Raw genomic sequence first — 22,697 nt, 5'->3', positions numbered from 1 at the left:
ATATCCTAAGTACTGTGCAAACAAACAAAGACTTTGGCCTGCCCTGTGGTGGTGCAGTGGATAAAGTGTCAACCTGGAACACTGAGGTCGCCGGTTCGAAACCTTGGGCTTGCCTGGTCAAGGCACATATGGGAGTTGATGCTTCCTGCTCCTCCCCCTTCTCTCTCCTCTAAAATGAAAACAACAACAACAAAGACTTTGTTTCCAGCACATCCATACCCTTAGATGGATTTCAAAATCTCAAAAGGGAAACACCACTGTCATGTCTTTTATTTTATTTATTTTATTATTGTATTTATGTTTGGAAAGACTGTTTGGGGATATGGAAAAGAAATAAATCAACTTTACCTGGAAAACTGGAGAAGGATTCAAAGAGGAGACAAACTTAGCCTGATATATAAAGCACTGCCTTCACAGGGTATTTGGGAGGTTTAAATAAGTTATATAATTTTTTTTTTTTTGTATTTTTCTGAAGTGAGAAGCAGAGAGGCAGAGAGACAGACTTCCATATGCACCTGACCGGGATCCACCTGGCATGCCCACCAGGGGGCGATGCTCTGCCCATCTGGGGCGTTGCTCCGTTCCAACCAGAGCCATTCTAATGCCTGAGGCGGAGGCCATGGAGCTGTCCTCAGCACCTGGGGCCAACTTTGCTCCAATGGAGCCTTGACTGCGGGAGGGGAAGAGAGAGACAGAGAGGAAGGAGAGAGAGAAGGGTGGAGAAGCAGATGGGTGCTTCTCCTGTGTGCCCTGGCCGGGAATCGAACCCAGGACTTCCACATGCCAGGCTGACGCTCTACCGCTGAGCCTACCAGCCAGGGCATTTTATAAATTTGAAATTATAAATTTTAATTGCTACACATTTGAAAGAGGCTATTGTAGTAATTTCAACATAAGAGGAAAATATAACACAAAGCACAACTCAGTAAAGTAATTCAGGTTGGAGAGGGATGGGGGAATGGTGAAAATGACACTGGTTCCCTGAAATATTTCAGAAACAAAATCTGGTCAGTCCCCACATGTTTTGCAGGGTTAAACAAACAACATCTGAGTGTCCTAATCCTTGCTTTCCCTGCCACTTGCTCCTGACAAACAATTTTAAGAATCCAAAAAGTATTGTACTGTATTTGTGTACTAGATTTTTTGCAGGTACCACCTAAGTGATAAGACATATCTATACCTCAAAATGCAATTCAAAACTGATTAACATTTATACTTAATAATACTTTCAAGTACTATATAGCTCTTCAGATGTCAAAATCACATTCATACACAAGTATTTTTGCAAAAATCTCTCCACACTTCTAACATGAGTCTTCCCTCATGCACCATCAAGTTCCCAAAGAGGTTCTCACCTGACCAAGCTCTTCATTAAGGTTTGATGTCCTGGCCATGGCAGGAGTATCATTTCCAAGATAATACATATCTGTGTCCTGAGAAAGAGAAGAGGAGGAGCTTCAGAAAATATACACTATTAATCCTTTGTCTATATTAAAAATAGATACTGTGGGCCCTGTCCGGTTGGCTCAGTGGTAGAGTGTCGGCCTGGCGTGCAGGAGTCCTGGGTTCAATTCCCGGCCAGGGCACACAGGAGAAGCGTCCATCTGCTTCTTCACCCCTCCCCCTCTCCTTCCTCTCTGTCTCTCTCTTCCCCTCCCACAGTCGAGGCTCCATTGGAGCAAAGATGGCCTGGGCGCTGAGGATGGCTCTATGGCCTCTGCCTCAGGTGCTAGGATGGCTCTGGATACAACAGAGCGACGCCCCAGATGGGCAGAGCATCGCCCCCTGGTGGGCATGCCGGGTGGATCCCGGTCGGGCACATGCGGGAGTCTGTCAGACTGCCTCCCCGTTTCCAGCTTCGGAAAAAATGCAAAAAAAAAAAAAAAAAAAAAATAGATACTGTGAGTGCTGCTTTTTAATTTTGGGGTAGCCCAACCTGTGGTGGCACAGTGGATAAAGCGTCGACCTGGAATGCTAAGATCACTGGTTTGAAACCCTGGGCTTGCCCAGTTAAGGCACATATGGGAGTTGATGCTTCCTGCTCCTCCCTCCTTCTCCTCTCTCTCTCTCTCTCTCTCTCTCTCTCTCTTTCTCTCTCTTCTCTCTAAAATGAATAAATAAAATCTTTTAAAAAAATTTTAAATAATACTTTGGGGTAAAAATACAGCAGTAATTAGTAAAGAGAAACACTGTGCTACAGGGAGAAGACATGATATTTATATACAGAAGATTTTATTTCAAGGCGAGCATTTCATGACCTCAACTAACTCACATTTCTGAGTTCAGCTAATACCTAATTCACAGGATTGTTATGAAGACCAAATAAAAATGTACATGATGTCCTTTATCCTTTTTAAATATCTGCTGACAGAAGGAGACTTGACTTGGGCTGGTGAACACACAATGCAATTTACAAATGATATATTATAGAATTGTACTACAATAAATTCAGTAAAATTTTTAAATATTTGAAAATAATAAAAAATATACATGCAAACACCTGGTCTACATATACATGCTGCTGAATTAAAGTGTTTAATGACAATGACAGTTCCTTAAAGATTCCACTTCCACCCTTAACAATTAAAAACAAGTTTACTGTCACCACAAATTTTGATATATAATAAATGCTGATACAGACACATGCAAGAGGCCTTTTTTCAGCACTCATTAAACTTCAAAAGCATAAACAGAAGTTATATCTGTTTATATATAAATAGATATAACTGTTTCACTTCATCCCCACTCACCAAAAGACAAGCATCTGTTAAGCATTCTGCCTCCATTTTTTCATTTAATCCTCACAAAAACCCCTTGAATAGAAACAACTGTCCCTTACCCCATTTCATAGAACAGAGAGCTAAGATGTTAGGTAACTGGTCAGTGCTATCACTGGCTCAGGGACAACTTCACCAGAGATACCTGGCCAGTTCTCTGGCCCTCTACCTTCCAGACCAAATCATAAATTAACTATGGCCCAGGCTAATTGGCTCAGTGGATAGAGCGTGCACCTCGCATACGGCCATCCCAGCATATAGATGATCCCTAGTCACAGCACACATGAGAAGTGACCATCTGCCTCATTCCCCCTCCCTCTTCCCCCTTCTTTCTCTCTTCCCTTCTCACAACCAGTGACTCAATTGGTTCAGTATTGGCCCTGGGCACTGAGGATAGCTTTGTTGATTTAAGCATTTGGCCCCAGACCGGGGTTGCCAGGTGGATACCAGTTGGGACACATGCAAGAGTCTCTCTCTCTCTATTTCCCCTCCTCTCACTTAAAAAAAATTAACTACATTATTCTTTTTCTGGGCACTCAATTAAATGACTAAGGCTCTAAGAGAACATTAGAAAATTGTGGTTGACATTTCTGCAGTAGCTGAACTTTTAAAGTCTGCTGTGATACTCACCCAGTTTATAAAAAGGGCTTGAATGTATTTCACAACCTCAAGAGTCACCAGCAGACTGATGGGAATAAGGTTGTTGTACAAGATGATGAACGTCAACAAGTTATATCCAAAATTATCTGAGCTCGTGTCTGTGGAAGAAAACCAGAACACCTGTATAGCTTTACTTAATCTCCATGAAGTTTTCTCATATTATTTTGAAACTTTTCTAAAAGATGCTCACACACACAAAAAGAATGTATTAGTTTATGTATGCATTTAGAGTCAAGTTAAAATATTTATTGAGCACCTGCTACATGGCACCAACTGTGAATACAAAGACTATAAATACACAATCCTTTTCAATAAAGAGCTGGCTTCTAGTAGGAGGTCGTGGGGCAGGAAGGAAGCAGAAGCAAGTGCGTCCCTCAGTGTGACAAGACATCAAGTTACATCTGTTAAAGAGATGTTCGTAGGGCATTGCAGGAACCAGGACAGGAGATTTGTTTTATTATGGGATGGCATGGTCAACTAAGGACCATCCAGAAGAATAGAGACTTTAGTCGAGTTTTGGAGGACAGAGAGAAGACAGGTAACTGAAAAGGATGTAAAAAAGGACAAGCATTTGAAATAGTTATAAGAAATGTCTGCAACTCATTATGGTATGAGTACCTTTGGGACAATCCAAAGAACTGGAAAAAAATAATTGTGAATAGGTAAACTAGGTGAATAAGGGTAGGAAGGCAAGAAGCCTTGAGTCCATTTATTGAAGATAAAAGAAGGAATATCTTGATGGAACAAGACCCCTAAGAGAAGAGACCCAAAGCACTCAGGACCAGCTTTACAGGAGAAGGGATGGGGGGGGGGGGAGGTACAAATTCTGTGTACATCAAAAGGTCAAAGATCTTTGAACTAAGTCAAAACTTCAACGGTGGCAGTATAAATGTGAAGGCCAATGGCATTTACCAGAGCTACTCAGATATTACCATCAGAATAATGAGACAGAGAGCATTTGGGTGGGACAAAAAGACCATTATTCCACTGTAAATCATGCAGCTAGTACTGGAGTCTGATATTATTGGAGCAATTTAACCACCAGTTTCCTTTAAGCATGTACACCAAGATAGTGTCAATGTTGTTTATTTACTCAAATCATGTTTTTATTAATAAAGTATGTATATATGCAAAGTATCAAACTTCACATCTGAAGTTAGACACAAAACATTAATCCAAATTTTAACAGCCAAATCAAGAGATTTGAATCTAACCTACAACTGAAGTTCTAGTCACATTTCCCACATTTGTGAAATGGCAACAAGAGTTTTCCTAGAAGTTCAAAGTGTGAGGGTTTTCTACATGAGATTTAAAGAAAAGGAAAAAAGTGTTTTGATCAGTTTAACTAAAATATATTGAAAGACAGGAACAATAATCCCCCCCAAAAAATTCCAAAATTTTTAAATTCAAGTTTATCATTTAAAAGAATTTCGTCATTGTTTTATTTATTTTCTGAAATTGCTGTATAAGGAGGTTGGCAAATCTCCTTCCCAAAAAATGAACAATGAAACTGGACAAAAGTGTCAAAAACAAGCATTTAAAGTTCTTGGAAACCAATAACAAGAGTATGTAAAGGCCCTGGCCAGTTAGCTCAGCAGTAGAGCATTGACGTAGCATGTAGAAGTTCCAGGTTCAATTCCCAGTCAAAAAGTGACCATCTAGCCCTGGCCGGTTGGCTCAGCGGTAGAGCATCGGCCTAGCGTGCAGAGGACTTGCGTTCAATTCCCGGCCAGGGCACACAGGAGAAGCGCCCATTTGCTTTTCCACCCCTCCGCCGCGCTTTCCTCTCTGTCTCTCTCTTCCCCTCCCACAGCCAAGGCTCCATTGGAGCAAAGATAGCCCGGGCGCTGGGGATAGCTCTGTGGCCTCTGCCTCAGGCGCTAGAGTGGTTCTGGTCGCAACATGGCGACGCCCAGGATGGGCAGAGCATCGCCCCCTGGTGGGCAGAGCATCGCCTCTGGTGGGCGTGCCGGGTGGATCCCGGTCGGGCGCATGCAGGAGTCTGTCTGACTGTCTCTCCCTGTTTCCAGCTTCAGAAAAAAAAAAAAAAAAGGTGATCATCTGCTTCTCCACCCCTCTCCTCTCTCTCTCTCTCCTCCCTCCCTCTCTCTCTCCCTCTCTCTCTCTCTCTCTCTCTCTCTCTCTCCCCCCCCTTCCCCTCCTGTAGCCATGGCTCAAATGAGCAAAGTGGGCCCCGGGAAGTGAGGATGGCTTCATGGCCTTGCCTCAGGTGCTAAAATAGCTCAGTTGCTGAGCAACAGAGCAGCAGCCCAAACAGTCAGAGCATCACTTGGTAGGGTGCTTGCCAGGTGGATCCTGGTTGGGGTGCATAGGGGAGTCTGTCTCTGCCTCCCCATCTCTCACTTAATAATAAAAAAATAGAGTATATAAAATTCAAAGGTATGTATCCAAGAAAATCTACTCAATTTTGATAAATGGAAGCCTTTGATATTTAATCCAAAAGCAGGTTCCCCTCTCCCCAACATCTATGTTGCATTAAATATGTTCTAGGTGAGCGATTGGGGTAAGTCATGAGGACTCCATCCCAGGGTGTTTCAGGCTGCTACCAGAGAGTGAAGCAGGTGTACAGGACAGGAACAGCCTGAGGGAGTTGACATTATTTGAAGCAGAGTATGAACAGCCAAGCCCAAGGAATTGTCAAAAACAATAGTTTCCAGTGGCTAATAATCAGGGAAGACAAATATCTCACTATACCTGTAGGAACAAACAAGGCAGCAGATTAGCTAGAAATTAAACATGGAAATCCATGGAAAAGATAGCTAAGGAAACCTTGCTTAGATCACTCTCAACTCCGGAGGTCTAGAAGTTCATGTCCTTGCACAAGGCTGCACATGCTCAGGAGGAACCAAAGAGGGTAATTGTGAGCTAGGAACTAGTGACTGAATGTGGGTCAGACATTAAATTCCCCAAACATTAAAAGCCATGCAGAGATCAAACAACAAAGGGGTTTAAGCATAACCTGTGTCCAATCACTGAACACTAAACTGTGTAGAACCCTAGGAGTCCAGACTTAAAAATAAAAACAAGGAGAGAACTGACTACTAATGAGGACAGGGTTTCTTTCTTAGGAGACAAAAATGTTGTAAATTTAGGTAGGGGTGAGGGCTGCACAATTCTGTGAATGTACAGTTGACCCTTGACCAGTATGAGTTTGAAATGTGTGGGTCCACTTATGCAGATTTTTTTCAACAAATACCTACCACTGTCTTTGATCCACAGCTGGGAGCCTGTGAATGTGGAAGGCCATTTGTATGCATCGATCCATGCCATTTTATGTAGGGGACTTAAGCTCCCATGGATTTTGGTATCTGTGGCAGGTCCTAGAACCAATCCCTTATTGATATGAGGGAAAACTGAGTTTTGGCAGTGTCAAAAGTTACATATGGATTTTTTTAGCCCTAATCACTAAATTGTTCGAGGATCAGAGGTATTAAAAATCCATTTTCTGGTCAAGATGGCAACATAGGTAAAGACGGTACTCGAATCCTCCAACCACACCAAAATTTCAACTAACCTACAGAACAGCCATCATTCAGAACCACTTAAAATCTAGCTGAATGGTACTCCTACAACGAGGGATTTAAAGAAGAAGCCACAGTGAGATTAGTAGGAGGAGCAGAGAGGCAGAGTGGGTTGGTCCCAACACTACATTTAAACCACAGTTTCATTTAAAAAAATAATAGTTGAAAACTTTCCAAATTTGATGAAAAATATTAATATACATATCCAAAAATCTCAAGAAACTTCATAAACTAAACTCAAAATTATTAAAAACCAAAGATAATTTTAAAAGCACTGATAGAAAAATGACTCACATACAAGGGAAAAGTCAGTGAGATTCACAGCTAACTCCCCATCAGTGCAATAGAGGCCAGAAAGCAGTGGGATAGCATATTTAAAGTACTGAAAGGAAAAGAATATCAACCAGGAATCCTACAAGAATTCTCTATCAGCAAAATTTCCCTTCTAAAAAAGAAATTAAGAACTGCCAGGGGAAAAAAAAAAACTGAAAAAAATGTGCTACTACCTAAACTGCTTTATAACAAATACTAAAGAAAATTCTCCAAGATAAAAGGTAATGACACAGTAATTAAACCCACATAAAGAAACAAAGAGTAGCAGTAGAGGTAATTATATAGGTACTTATAAAACACAACATAATTACATAATTTTATCCTTTGTTTTGGAATTTTTTTTAATTGCAAAAAATTCATTATAAAATTTTATACAGACATAATAGAGATGAGAGCACAAAGGAGTGAGGAGAGAATGAAACTACTGAAGCAAAGAAATGACATAAGCTGGTGACTCAAATCCACAGGAAGAAATGAAGTAGGTTAATATAAAAAAAACTCTGTAAGTTTACTTCTTTTGCCTTTTGCTTATTTAAAAGGCATAAGATTATATAAATCAATGATTACAACACTACTGTAATAGATAGATAGATAGATGCAATCAATATATGACAAAAGTAGCATAAAGCAGAGGAGGAGACAGATCTGTATTAAAAGAAATTTTCTATGTTGTACTGCAATTAAATTGGTATTTATCTGAAGTATGTGCTCGTGAATTAATGCAATCTCTAAAGCAACTAATAAGAAAATAACAAAAAATATAGTTAAATGTAATCATTTGAATATAAAACAATCCCTAAATGTGTCCATCTTCACTTCATCACATGACTCTTAATCTTTCGATTCTCCTTGAAAGGGTGGCATTATTCAGAGTGGCCAAAGGGTAGAGAAGGATGGCATGGCCACCACACTTAAACTGTGCCTAGAAGGACTTTCCAAAAATGTTTTGTCTTACTTCAACAAGCAACTCACCCCAACACTTACCCATCTTCTTGATGTACCAGTTTTTTCCACCTTGAGACCCATTCCAGTACAGGGCTCCTGCTGAGCTCACCAAGGCCATGACCAAGAGTATGCAAAACAATACCAGGATCTGCACATTTGTCACTTTCTCAACATTTGATCTCTTGAGAGGAGCTTTGGTGGAATTCTGTACAACAGGATTTATAATCAATAAGGGTCACAGAACAGACTCGAGGAAAAGGAGTGGGGAGAAAAGGAGGTAAGTCATTCAAATTAAACAAAAAGTAAAAGACTATATTTTTGCCAAATAACCAATAAAATTACAAAGTGTACCATATTTCTGAATCAGCAGCTAGTTTTAAATAAAGATTAAGGAAGATACATTCTATTTTAAAGAACATATTTTAACTCTACATGATTCAACCTGTGCTTCTCCTGGTTCCATTTTAGCATAAAATTAGCTACTTGCATTATCTTGGAAATCAACAGGTCCTAAATCATTTAAGTCAATATTAAAAGAAATCAGGATGTTTCTAATTCAAGAGAAACTTAAAGATTCTCTATCATAAAAAATCTAGAGAGAATCTTCAAAGTAATAACATAGCTCTACAATTAACATACAGAAACAGATTTTGAAAGTACACATACAAACACATATACATCAATAATGCAAAACAGAATATCAATAGGTATCAAAAGAAATAGACAATTCATTAAGAAAACTGAACAAGAAACAAGCAGGAAAGGTCAGGCAAGCTCTAGTGGCCAGAAGAAACCTGAATGGAGTCCCAAATCATAAAACACAAACATGAAGGTAAAACAAACGCAGAAAGACAACCTAACATGCAGGGCTGGTTTTCTCACTGCTGGTGGGGAACCAGCCCCACTAGAACAGAGGCCAGTGTTGGGAAGTGATGTTAGAAATATTCATTAAAGCACAGAAGGCAGAAAATTTGGGACTATATCCTCTCAACAGTGGAAAATCCAATAGAATAGTTTACACTAGACATTTGTGAGCCTGAAGTCATTTTATTAAAAATGACTACTAACTACTAACTGTAGTGGGAAGAATAATGACCCCTCCCCATAATCATATCTATAACCTAATGCCTGGACTCTATAAATATGTTATTTTATATGGTAAAAGAGACTTTGTGGGCATAATGAAATTAAGGACCTTGACTTAGATTATTTTAGATTATCCGAGTGGACTTGATTTAATCACAGGGGTCCTTGATCAGAAGATGTGCCCGTAGAAGAATGGTCACAGAGATGGCTTTGAAGATGAAGGAAGATGGTCATGAGCCAAGGAATCGGGGCAGCCTCTGGAAGACTGGGAAAGGCAAGAAAGGCTCTCCTCTAGAGTTTCCCCAAGTATTGTATGGAGGGGATGCTGCCCTGCAGACACCCACCTGATATTTTACTTCCAACACATACAACTGTAACGTAACAACTTTGTGTCTGTAAGCTTAAAATTGTGAAATTTGCTATGGCAGCAGTAGGAGACTAATACAATAATTCAATAAATGGTAATAACCCATTCCTGGAGGTGAGCAGAGCCTAGATTAAATCAGAAAACTGGAAGTGGACAGGGATATGGCGCAGGAGCTTCTGTCTGCAGGTCTCCTTTCCTGAGCAATGAGCCTATCTTTTTAGAGGCAACATTGATTTGCAAAGATCTGGTGATGTGAAAGCTGATAAGGTACTACTGGGACATAAAAATGATGCCTGTTGCCAAACCTAAGTCAGTGCTCTCCACTAGTCTCAATTTATCTGAACATTAATGGAATTAAGATGAAAAAACTTCTGAAAAGAATACAAATCAAGTCACAATTTGAAAATAAAACCAAGATAGAAGGTAATTCCTCAGTTCCATTGAAAAACACACACAACATCTCTGAAATGATCTAAATTCTATTGCCAAGCCTAGAAATGCTACACTAATGGCCATGGTTTTCTGTTGGTGTAGGGAGTTAGGAAAGTGTCATACTGGCAATTTTGAAAACCTAAGTCCATTCAGTATCTTAACTGCACAACAGCATTTTCCTTTATATACTCTTTTCTCCCTTTCATTTTAGTTCTTTAAATTATTTGCTCTTATCACCTGGTAGGGGCTTGCCGTGTTGATCCCAGTTGAGGTGCATGCAGGAGTCTGTCTCTCTGCCTCCTGACTCTCACTTAATTTTTTTTTTAATTATTTTCTCTTTATAGACTTTTTAAAAATTCCTCTAAAATCTAAATAAAAATCCATGCCATCTAAAGGTCAATGACGATGATACAACACCTCTGGTCTCAGGTTAGGAGCCAAGAGACCAGTTCCAAAACTGCCTATCCCAATTGTTTAAAGAGGATCTTTTAATGTTTAATAAACAATCACTAGAGGCATAGACAGAAAAACAGTTTACAATAAACATCATTTTTATGACTCCTGAGCTTATGAACTTCTGATCTTTTTTTTGTGGTTAAATCCTGGCCAGTTAACAAGATTGGAGAAAGTTATCTCTCATGCAACACAAGAGCTCAAAACACATGTGCTTTGTGGAGTGGAGAGTCAAGCTGTGCCGATTCATTCCTGTCTGCTGACCACGGCGACTTATAAGGATGAGCTTATAATGTGAAATTCTAACTAGCAGTATAAGTTCTGTAAAATTCTTAGAAAGCACTGCAACTCCTGAGTAATGTAGTTCTTAATAGAAACAGGGCAAAATGTCAGATTCTGTAAAAGCTTGTATCTGACCTGGATTTTACACATTTCATTTCCTCCTAAGAAAGCAGTCAGTAGAGTACTAATTAGAACATGGACTCAGGAGCCAGACTGCTGAGCTCCTGAATCCCAGCTTCCTCTCTTACTGGGTGTGCGTTTTTGGTAACATACATAGATTCTCTGCCTTAGTGTCCTCATCTATTAAAATGGAAATAACAGCATCTTCCTCACAGAGCCCTTGTGAGGAATAAATGAGTTAATATATGCCAATTGCTTAGAAAAATACATGGGCATTAAGTATTTGCTGTAATTACTGTGATAATACCTCTCTTTCCCATTCAATCAACCAATACAAACAGTAGACACTGAAATATTTCTACCTGTAACTACACTAAACATGAAGCAAGGGAACTCTGAAGAATAGAAGGTATTGAAGTGAGAGTTTGAAAAAGAAAACAAAAAGCAGAAGAGGCTTAAAGCAATCATTTTTCCTCTCTGTGGTCAAGTAGCACAAGTACAGACAAATAATGTTACTTCCCAACAGGGTGGCTTCCAGCTGCGTGTGTTATATTACACTCCCTGCGAGGCTCTGCAGGTTTACTTGCTGTTTTAGCCCTGAAGGCACAGCGACTCATGCAGACACTTCTGGGGCTTTCCATTGTTCTGCACTCAAGCAGTCAACATGTAACTAGAGCTTTAACATATCTAGGTGCAAAGGAAAGTGCCTACCACACCCATGGGATAAAGATGCACAAGATAACTTAGTGCATTCCTTGCTCACTGAAGAGATGATGGGATCATTTTAAGGGTAACTTAATTATCCCATATTACCTCAGCAACAAAGCTGTATTACCAATATATGATCTAGAGCAGGGGTCCCCAAACTACGGCCCGCGGGCTACATGCGGCCCCCTGAGGCCATTTATCCGGCCCCCACCGCACTTCTGGAAGGGGCACCTGTTTCATTGGTGGTCAGTGAGAGGAGCATAGTTCCCATTGAAATACTGGTCAGTTTGTTGATTTAAATTTACTTGTTCTTTATTTTAAATATTGTATTTGTTCCCGTTTTGTTTTTTTTACTTAAAAATAAGATATGTGCAGTGTGCATAGGGATTTGTTCATAGTTTTTTTTATACTCCGGCCCTCCAACAGTCTGAGGGACAGAGAACTGGCCCCCTATGTAAAAAGTTTGGGGACCCCTGATCTAGAGAAACAGTGTTACACCCTAAGAAAACAACCAGTGTACCAGGGATCTTGAAGAATGGCTAAATTTGTGACACGCACAATCTAGAAACTAGGCTTGGGGCCCTGACCAAATTTGACCTAACTCTTTGTGATATGCTTCTCATGTTATCAAAGGCAGAAGTGATCTGCATAAGTGGAGCTCCAGCCGTGTCAGACTGGATACTGACACTGGACGCGGGAAGTTGGAAAACACGTAGTAGGCAGCGGAACTTTATTTATCAAGATACTCTCTGCACACAAGCTGCTCTTAACCAAACTTACACTTTCCAACCAGCCTTGGTAAGTGGGTGAGGACCTCCAGGAAGGATGGATCAGGCACATGCCAGATATACTGAACAATCTCCATCCAAACCTGCCTTGTAGCATTCACCAACTATTCCCTTCTGAACAGCCACAGAAGCCCCATGCACCATTCCCATGCCCACTGCCTCTGTAACCATTGCACCACAGCTGGGGGCCCCCACTCCAGGACCAATACTTCTCTATGTCCTTGCCCTCCTTCAGAAGCTGTTCTCTGCCTCCTTACCTTACCCAGCCACAGACACTTTTTCCTGGAAGGCCTGTCAAGTGAAGGGTGCTCCAGGAAAGACTCACATCCCTCCGAATCCAGACAATATTACTGAATGTGTACACGGGACCTGGTAATACTCCTGACACTTTATTCCTCTAATGCCATATTAAAAACCCATTTGTAAAATTCATGCCATTTGGTGACAATACCTTCTGCTTCTTCCCTTAGCAAGTCTACTCACCTCTCAGTCACCCCTCCTTCATGCCCTAGGTACTTGAGCAATTGGCTGTGGCATCCAGCCTTGCCATGATCTGACCTTCAAAGTCACAGCACTGGGCCATCAAATACCACAGTCTCTCAGTCCTTCACTCCTCAACACCAAATGGCCTTCAACAGCTCTACCTTTAGCTCCCAACTCCCATGGTTCACTTCCAGATCTCTCCACTCTATAACCCCCCCACACACACACGAGAAACTCAAAGACAAGAACCCTACAGACTGATCAGCTATCACTCAGCAACTCCAACAATCTTCATCAACTGCAATGAGTCTCTCAGCCCTTATTATCCTCCCCATATCTCCCCTGTTTCAACTACATTACTCAGCTGGTATAGACATTGGGGTCCATTACTTCATCTGTTCTAGCAAGTATTTAACTCACTCCTACATTATTTGACCTCAAAGTGTAGACCAACACAATAGCCTCCCTTTTCCAACTCTATGTCTAAACTCTGCTTCTTAGTGTCATTCTTAGTAGCTAGCCAACGGACACTCCCAAGACTGGGTTGGTCAACCCTTCTATATACACCTGTAGACTTTGTAATGATGCACATTACAACAATTATCTCTCTACTTCATAATTCCTTATTATTCTTCTGTGTATACGGCTCCCAGAAGGTAAGGTATTTCACTATTGTATCCACATAGCCTGGCACAAGACATGGTGTACAGTGGTCACTAAACATTTTTTAGTTAAGAAATACAGTCAAATGTGTGCAAATTATGCAAAAGGGCAGAGAAATTGAAAAGCCAACCTCATTAACAGCAACCATTAGTAAAATAAAATGCCAAGTGATACCAAAGAAATATATAGGAAATGACACATAGGGACACAGAGTTATCCAGAATTTCAAAGTAGTCTAGCAAAATATGTCATAATATAAAAGTGGGCTGCAAATTCATAACTAATAATTTTTTAAAAATATTAACATGGAGAAAGAGCAAAATCATTTTTATTATATATTTTGGTATATAAAGAATAAACATTAATTAAAAAATAACTGATTTTAAATTATCTAGAATGCAGTTAATTAAGACAATTTACTGTAATATTCTAATTAATGGAGATGAGGAGCAGAAGTAGTAAGAAAAATGAAGAAAGAACAAGTCCCTGCTTAAGTCCAGAAGATGAAATATATAAGAACTGCTTTTCCCCTACATCCAGAAAATAAGACCATTGCTATTTCAAGCAGGAGTTAACAAATATCTACTATAACAACAGAAATCTATGAGAAACTACCTAATGAATCAAACTAAAGAAACTTCCTTTCCAAATTTAGGTTCATAGACAAATTCCAGCTTCCAAAATGCAACATCTGCATTTCTTCTCTCTATGCCATAAAAGCAGAACAAAAGTGTTTTTTAAAAAGAAGAAGAAAAAAAAAAGACTAACATCAGCATTGTTTTTCAGCATTGAAATGTTTTACCTGCATGAGTTTGGTGTCGTGTCCAGTATAAACAACTATGCCAAAGACCCACTGAGTATTCCTAAGCTGTGTACCTCTTAATAAGATCTGGTCGGGCCCAAGGGGAACAGGGCTAAAAACAAGAAACAACATTTATATTCAATGAGAGTCTAACAAATGAGCACAAGCTTTCCCCTTAAACATAAACCCACAATAAATCAAATGTTTCCTTTACTTAAAGTTGAACTATTTCACTGAAAAATGGGGCAATAAAGGTTACCTTTAGCTTAATCTAAATAAATAAATAAAGACCCACTAGAAGGGTTTCTCTTATCCATCACTACAAAAAAATTTATTTCTGTTTTTCCTATAAAGTGTTAGAGGAAATTGTGTCTCTTATAATCCTGTTATGAAACTCAACATCAAAAAAATTTTTTGCTAATATAACCAGAAATTTATCCATTTGAAAAATTCAGTTTATTTTATAGCATATTTTAAGGAAATAAATAAATAAAGCTATAATATCATATTTGTCAAGAATGACTTAATGATTAGATAAAAGGCAGGGTGATGATTTAGAATTGCAAAACAGGAGCCTATGGAATGGCTCCACCCACGTAAATAAAAGGGCAACAGTCACACGTAGTTGCCGTGGTTATTTTGGGTTGATTCCCACCATCAGGTCCTTCTCTATGGGTCTGTTCAAAATACACAGGTGGGAAGGACTGATTAGAAGTATGCAAATTAAAGATGGGCAGAAGGTAGAAACTGCACCCCAACATAATGACAAAAAATGACTCTCTAACAATACAACAATGCCAAGAGCACAAAGACAACAGAATATAGACAATAGGGCAGTGAATATTTTAAAGGAGACTTAATTGTTGTTCCTTTCATTTAACTTTCTAAAAATAAATGCTACTTAAAAGAACGCTAGAAAAAAGAATGCTAGAAATAATACATATATTAGGTTTCATGCACCTCAGACACCTCCCTTCTGCTTCCCTGGATGATTTCACACAGCCAGAAGCATCTCTCCTCCCAGGCAGGTAACACACAGAGGGAGAACAGGCCAGTGCTGCGAACTTCCTTTCAGACCTTCTGGCTGTCTTTTCTTAACAAAAATCAGTTCTTTCCTTAAATTGAAGTGATGATTTAAATTGATTGAAACAGTGTTTCAAAAAAACTTCATTCTCTCTTATTCAAATTTAACATGAAGAAATATCAGTGTTCTGAAATATTCCAGAAAACAAACTAATATTTTCCAAATGTCCAGTAATTCTAACTCTCATTAAAAAAAATAATAACCACTAAGAAAAGAGAAAGTAATACCTCTCTCCATCTAAGTTCAAGTTTCCAGTGAAGTCATAAAGGTGGCGGTTGGGCCCTTCACATTTTATAGTTCCAGACAACTTCATCAATATCTCCCTTGTTTGCATATCAGCAGTGTGGTTCAAACTCTAAAATGTTAAATCAAAAGAGGAGATTGATTACAGTTTTCCAAGTTTAGGGACCACATCCCACATCCCCACTGTTAACTAAAGGAAATGATGAGTCCTCTAAAATGAAATAATTTAGGGAGATTAAGAAAACAGGCTATCCGTCCACAACATCAACCTTACAAGCAGCGTTTTTTACAGACAGCAACCTAACACAACAGTTTCAAAAGAATTCAATGAAGCAGAAAGTTAAGATTCCATCACTCATAGTCAGAATGATATATTAATTGGCCATCACATATCAGCAAAATATAACCAGTAGACTATAGCTTTGATGTAAGTGAAGACTGAATATATTCTATTTTTTTTCATTTATTCAGATTCCTTTTTATTCATTCTCATCTTGTTCATTCCCTAATTCATTAATTATTGAGTACTTTTTATGTATTAGATATTGGGCTTGTGAATCTTTATTGTGGTTAAATACAAGGTTCTTAAAGGCTTTCTGACATATTAAAAATAGATCAATACCTCCCTACTACAAACTCTGTAGACTGCAAGTTTTGGAAGGACTAATTCTTTATGTGGAACAGTTGAGGTTTAGAGAGGTTAAGTGATTTGCCCCAGTTTGTATAGGTCATTCATGGTTACATTATCTCTATGTACAAAATTAATTGTAAATGTATTAATAATACTTTAAAAATTAAAGCTGGCTTATTTAAAAAAAAAAAAAAGATTCCATCACTATGCTTGGAGCATCCATGTTTAGTAACATTTCACATCCTCAAACACCTTACAGAAAAGCATAGCTTTGCGCAATGGCAGTACGTAGCCAATGAAGTTTATCTGAGGCATGATTATTGCTAAGTAAAAATTTTCTTTTTAAAAAAGCATATTTACTAGCTATACTGGTCACAAAAACAGAAGAAAGCAGTGGTTTTCAACCTTTTTACACTTGGGGACCAAACCGATGAAAATGGGAGAATTATTTTGGGGCTGGCTAAGGCAGAAATCACCCTGAGCATAAGCGAATTCAACTAAGATCTTTAGGTCTATAATCTTCATATAACATCAAGGTGGTTAACTCTTTCACAGACTGGCACAATATTTCTGGCAGACCAGACTGTAGACCGGTGGTTGAAAAACACTGGAATAAAGTACCCCTTTAAGCCAATAACTATTCCTCCTTAAACAGAAGAAAAAAAAAAAAAGATGTTTAAATCAAATATTTGAGGTAGAAAAGAAAGACATGTGGACAGAATTATCAAATTCAACTTTGTGCAGCATAAAAGTTGAAGTGTCAAATGGTTCAAATGTTTATTATATTAAAAACTATTCTTTATTGTAGAATTTAAAAATATGGTAAGAATAGCTTTATTTAAAGAATGGAAATTTTGTATCTACTATACCACTCTCTAAAATTAGAATCTAAAAAAAAAAAGAAAAAAAAAAAACAATGGAAAGGAAGGTGCCCACTGTTTGTCTAACTTCATCTCTCCCTGCAGCTGCTGCACTTTGCACCATGCGACTCAGCCCTGCAGGGCTAAGAGGCAGAGAGCATAGTGAGAACAAAGTTCAGGCATGACATCCTTCCTGACCCATACTTGAATTACGCCCACTTTTTCAGCTCTTTTACGTGCTCAAGGAGTTCCCATTATAACAAAAGGCATGTTCTCTCCATGGCTTCCATTAGGATTATGGCATAACCTTTTGTGGCAGAACATTTTTTTCCTCTGGAAAAAGCACCGACCAGTACAAGTGGGGACCAGATCTATAGACTGGGCCTCCGGAACAACACAAGTCACGAAAGGTAACTTTACCTGCCGTAATTTAAGATTCGTCTCCCCGTCTAGATTAGCTGTCTCGACATAACACATTGCCTGAGGTTCACTAAGGAAAGAAAGAGAGAAAAAGCCAAAATTTAGTAAGGTCCCCTCCACAAATTCACAGCTCATAAAGACTATGGAAACTATGTCTGCTCACTAGCCCTCAACAAAGTGTTAGGTTGATCCTTGAACAACCTGAGGAGTTAGGGGTACTGACAACCACCTCCCCTGCTCAGCCAAAAATTCAAGCTTAACTTTCAACTCCCCAAAAACTTGATGACCCCAAGTCTTTCCTTGGTATCCACAGGCAATTGGTTAGGACCCTGCATTCCAAAACTGTGGGTGCTCAAGTCCCCTATATAAAATGGCCATAGTCAGTGCACACAGCCGGCCCTCTGCAGACTCCCAATCACAGGTGGAAAACAGAATAGGTAGTTATTGAAAAAAATCTGCATATAAGTGGACCTACACACTTTAAACTTGTGTTGTTTACAGGTCAACTGTGTACACAAACACTTTAGTAGTAGTAACTGAGTAGAAAGACAGACACTGATCTTTGGGGCTTAAGCACCAACACAAATGATCTGCCCTTATGGGCTCCACACAGTGGATGCTTGACCTTGAGTAACAGAAATAACTCAGGGTAAATGAGAAGGGAGGGGGAGTTTAGAGCAAACATATGACTTTCCAGCTAAGACCCAACCAATGGATATGGGTGACACCTGAAGTCTGAGAGCTGGCCCACTCCTCCTGACCAAAAGAGCCTCTCCAGACAGAGCCAGTAGAAACTCATCTTCTGAAGAAAATTACAGCAAGAGAGGTTTGGAAATCAATTATAGTTCAGGGAAGTTGCATAGCTCTGGCAAGCCTTAACTGCCCTGAACCTTTTACTCTGTCAACAGGCAACTTTTTCATCAACACACCTAATGTTAAGGACAGAAAACTCAAATAATAAAATTAAGCAGAGTAGATGACACTGCTACTACCAATCTTCAGGTATAGGCATCACTGTCTGTGGCTAAGAGGCTAGACTGACAGCTACCAGGTAAATTACAATCTCACGGCGCTACCTTTATTGGCTGATGGCTTCAGCAAGTTGTTTAATTCCTCTGCTTTCTCTGTATGAAGTAAGGATGCCAGGGGTTGTTGGGAAGACTGAATGGAACAAGGGACTCAGCAAACTGCTTGGCACAAAGTACGGGCTCAAACACTAATGACCACCCTTGAAAACATGTCAGCTCAGAGAAACAATTTCATACTCCAACCAAAGAAGATGCAAACAGTGTGAGTGTCTATGATTCCCAACAGGAATACAGGAAATTTTAGCCTTAATATCAAATCATTTACCCTTGAACTCAAGACTAGAAATTTATTCTTACTCTAATGTTGGCATTCCTTCTTTGATATATAATATCATGTATCAAGCCAAAGAAAAGTCAAGGACTGTATTGTCCATTATTTATGCCACTTTAGCAACAAAACTACCTAGAAAACGCAGCAACAATATTTGGGCAGAAAGAGAGCAAAGTGTGGATGAATGAAGAGGGAACAGTATCTGTTAGTCATGTCTATGCTGAGAAAACACCTGCAGTTCTCTGAATAGTAAAGGGAGGCACTGGGCTCAGCAGGAGGGATTGTGGGCTGGACCCATCAGGAGACTAACACCAAGTCTCAGACATGCTGCCACCTGGAGGTTGCTGGAGTGGTCACCCACTGCTCTTGAACGTTACCCTACAAAGAGGAACAGCCCAGAATAGCCATGAGACTAAAATGAATTGGTAAATGTAAAAGAGTTCACAAAAAAGACAAAGGAATAAAGAGGAGAAAGAAAATTTAGGATTAAGACAGGAAAGAGCAAATGACAGGTAATGGAAGAACAGGCCTGAGAGAAGATCAGTGACTCAGGGGAGAAGAGCAAGAGTGGCTCAGGATGTCAGCAGTCACCATTTAATATTTTATTGTTCTTAACATTTATTTCAAAAAGCATGCCCACTATAGCACACCTAACCTGGAGGATAGCAGGACCACGTCCGCTGGAAGGTACTGCCCGTTGACAACCTTCACAATGTCTCCCACTGTCACCTAGAAAACAGGGACAAGGAGAGAGAAGCATGAAAGAAAAGAAAGAACGAATGGTGATAAAGGTGGTTAAATATTTGAATAAAAATTACTTCATAACTATGCCATGAAGTTTAAGATAAAGAAGCCCAAGACTATACTTTCAGGAATCATTTCTATAGTTTGATAAAGAAGCCCAAATTATCTTCTTTGACAAGAACAAAAAGAAAATCTTTCAATATAGACAAATGGTACTATTGCCTCTTTGCAATGATGCTGAACAAAAAGAAAAGAAAAAGAAAGGGAAGGGGGAGAAATATAAGTCAGAACTAGCAAGATATCATTTTCTTGCAAGTATTCATCCACTTATAAATTTCACAGCTATAGGCAGTCAGGTAGACTGGTTAAGAACACAGCTCTGAATTCAAATCCCCTGGCTGTATGCACTCCTTACGACCTAGGTGTAACCTTGAACTGGTCCAATAAAGTCTGCATGCCTCAGTTTTCTCATCTATATAATAAAATCAACAGTACTATTTCATAAGGTTATGGTGAGCACCAATTGAGTTAACACATATAAATTTCTCCACTTTACAAATGGGAAAACTGAGGCTCAGAGTGAAATAACTTGATCAAAGAGCAAACAACCAAGATTTTCAAAACAGAGCAATCTGGCCAGCAGTCTGATTAAAAGGCAATACTAAATTCATTCATGAACAGTCCTTCTAAAATGTTCCCCAAAAATATACCTCATAAAACAGAGAAAATCTGTGTAGCCTCAAGAAATTGCCAGAAAAATAATAGTGGCTGAAGTCAAAGACCACCTCGAAAAGCAAACTCCACTGGGCAGAAGAACCCACAGCAAAGAAACAGGCCCTAGTCTGCAGAAAATGAACCCCACAGTCAAGGCTCTCTAAATCCTTTAAATAACATCACACAAGCACCTGGATAGAGAGAATGTAGGCTCTCAAGTCAGGCAGGCCTAGGCTTAGGCTTAGACCCAGCTTCACAGATACACTACCTTGGGATTTAACAATCTCTTCACCTCTCTGAACTCCCCTGTCCTCACTTATAAAACAGGGAGAACACTCCACCACTGGCTCTGTAGGGTCGAGGCAATGATTTAGAAAGTAGATGCAAGCACCTGGCATGAAACAGGCATATGTTAAGGGTTAGCCTCTACCGGCATGAGTGGGGGTGGGCACTCCGAGTGTGAGCGTGAAAGGTGGCAGCATTCTCCAATGACACAAGGAAGGCCAGCCGAAGTATACTAACAGTTTGAAAATCAAAATGGAATCTGTTTCTCAACTTAACCCATGTTACTATTCTCTTAGAAATCAAGAATTTCAGGCCCTGGCCTGTTGGCTCAGTGGTAGAGCATCAGCCCAGCATGTGGATGTCCCGGGTTCAATTTCTGGTCAGAGTACACAGGAGAAACACCCATCTACTTCTCCACCCCCCTCGTGCTTCTCTCTTTCTCTCTCTCTACACCTCCTGCAGCCATAGCTTGATTGGAGCGAGTTGGCCTCAGGCACTGTGGATGGCTCCATGGACTCTGCCTCAGGTACTAAGAACTTAGATGCTGAGCAACAAAGCAACGCCCCAGACGGGCAGAGCATCACTCCCTAGTGGGCTTGCCAGGTGGATTCTGAGGGGTAGGGGCATGTAGGAGTCTGTCTCTGCCTCCCCTCCTCTCACTAAATTAAATTAAAAAGAAATCAAGAATTTCATATACTGTAACACTTGTGAAAAATTACTGGATCTTGCAAACTGGGAGAATGGCTCTAGCAGGAGCCTACATTTAATTTTTTTTTTTTTGAGAGAGAGAGAGAGAGAGGAGGAGAGGGAGGGAGAGAGAAAGAAAGAAACGCCAAGCTGCTCCTATGCTCCTGTATGTGCCCTGACTAGGGAGTCAAACCAGCAACCTCCGGGCTCTAGGACAATACTCCAACCAAGCTATCTGACCAGGGCTTAATTTTAATTTTTATTGATTTTTTTTTTTTTTTTTTTTTTTAGAGAGAGAGAGACAGAGAGAGGAAGGGAAAGAGAAGAGGGGGAAGGGAAGCACTCATCTGCTGTTCCACTCAGTTGTGCATTCTTTGGTTGCTTCCGTTTGTGCCCCGACCCGTGATCGAACCCACCACCTTGTCATTTTGGAACAATGCTCATAACCGACTGAGCCAACCAGCCTGGGCCTAATTTTCTATAATCAAAAGGGTTTTACTAAAAGCTGCCCTGTAAGTGCTGTGCCTTGCTTATCCACGTGTCTGGGGGTGTCTAAGGAATCAGGCCCAATTAAGGGAAGGGGTGAGAATTAAATTCCACAACCATTGTACATTTGAAGTTAGTACCCTCTTTTAAGGCAAAAGGAAGTCATATAATTAAACTATCTCTAACAATAAAGAGAAGCCAGAGGATAAATGCTACAGAGCTAGTTTAACAGCATCAGTACAAAAGCAAGGAGGACCTATGAAAATTGAAAATATTTTTTAACCCTTTGAGTAGTGAGCTTTTTTCATGCTCACTGACCCCTGGGAGTGAGTTTTTTTTTTTCAAAAAATGAAATTAGTTCCAGTTACTCTGGATGGTCAGGAGGCATGAGAATGTACATGAATGTTCATACTAGTTAAAGGTTATAAAAATATTTTATCTGAACAGTTAAATCACATAGAAAAATCAGAAGAAATAATTTTAAAATGAGAAGGGAAAATTAGTCACGTTTTCAAAAGAAAAAAAAGGCAGTGGTTTCTTTCTCATTCAAAGTGGGAGGACAAGAGAAATTAAGGCTTTCTCCCATCTCTATTACTGAAATAAGAAAATAATTATCTCCTTAATAACTATCCTCTCAGTGCTTAGTAACAAAGTACTAAGAAGTTACATGTACATGAGAAACTACTTACTCGGAATTTTGTTTGTTTCTATCTGGTGTTCTTATGCATGGTTATCCATTTAGT

At 39.6% G+C, this 22,697-nt stretch overlaps 1 protein-coding gene and 1 pseudogene across 4 annotated transcripts in view; one reads left to right on the top strand and one right to left on the bottom strand.

Annotated features, from left to right (window-relative positions):
• Nucleotides 1-22,697, bottom strand: part of ATP8A2 (ATPase phospholipid transporting 8A2) — a 726,487-nt gene that overhangs the window by 515,503 nt on the left and 188,287 nt on the right. For all 4 annotated transcript variants that reach the window (XM_066369169.1, XM_066369168.1, XM_066369167.1 and 1 more), the window contains exons 7-13: nucleotides 19,694-19,767; nucleotides 17,680-17,749; nucleotides 15,753-15,880; nucleotides 14,442-14,553; nucleotides 8,297-8,462; nucleotides 3,408-3,535; nucleotides 1,356-1,433 (exon numbers count right to left, since the gene is read on the bottom strand). In XM_066369169.1, coding sequence (XP_066225266.1) covers nucleotides 1,356-1,433; nucleotides 3,408-3,535; nucleotides 8,297-8,462; nucleotides 14,442-14,553; nucleotides 15,753-15,880; nucleotides 17,680-17,749; nucleotides 19,694-19,767 — 756 coding nt within the window. The remainder of the gene's footprint in view (nucleotides 1-1,355; nucleotides 1,434-3,407; nucleotides 3,536-8,296; nucleotides 8,463-14,441; nucleotides 14,554-15,752; nucleotides 15,881-17,679; nucleotides 17,750-19,693; nucleotides 19,768-22,697) is intronic.
• Nucleotides 16,667-16,799, top strand: LOC136396384 (U4 spliceosomal RNA; annotated as a pseudogene).

Source organism: Saccopteryx leptura, chromosome 2 (assembly GCF_036850995.1).
Source record: "Saccopteryx leptura isolate mSacLep1 chromosome 2, mSacLep1_pri_phased_curated, whole genome shotgun sequence".
In the NCBI taxonomy this organism is placed as follows: Eukaryota; Metazoa; Chordata; class Mammalia; order Chiroptera; family Emballonuridae; genus Saccopteryx; species Saccopteryx leptura.
Note: the sequence above shows the minus strand (reverse complement) of the source record. Positions and strands in the feature narration are given on the sequence as shown.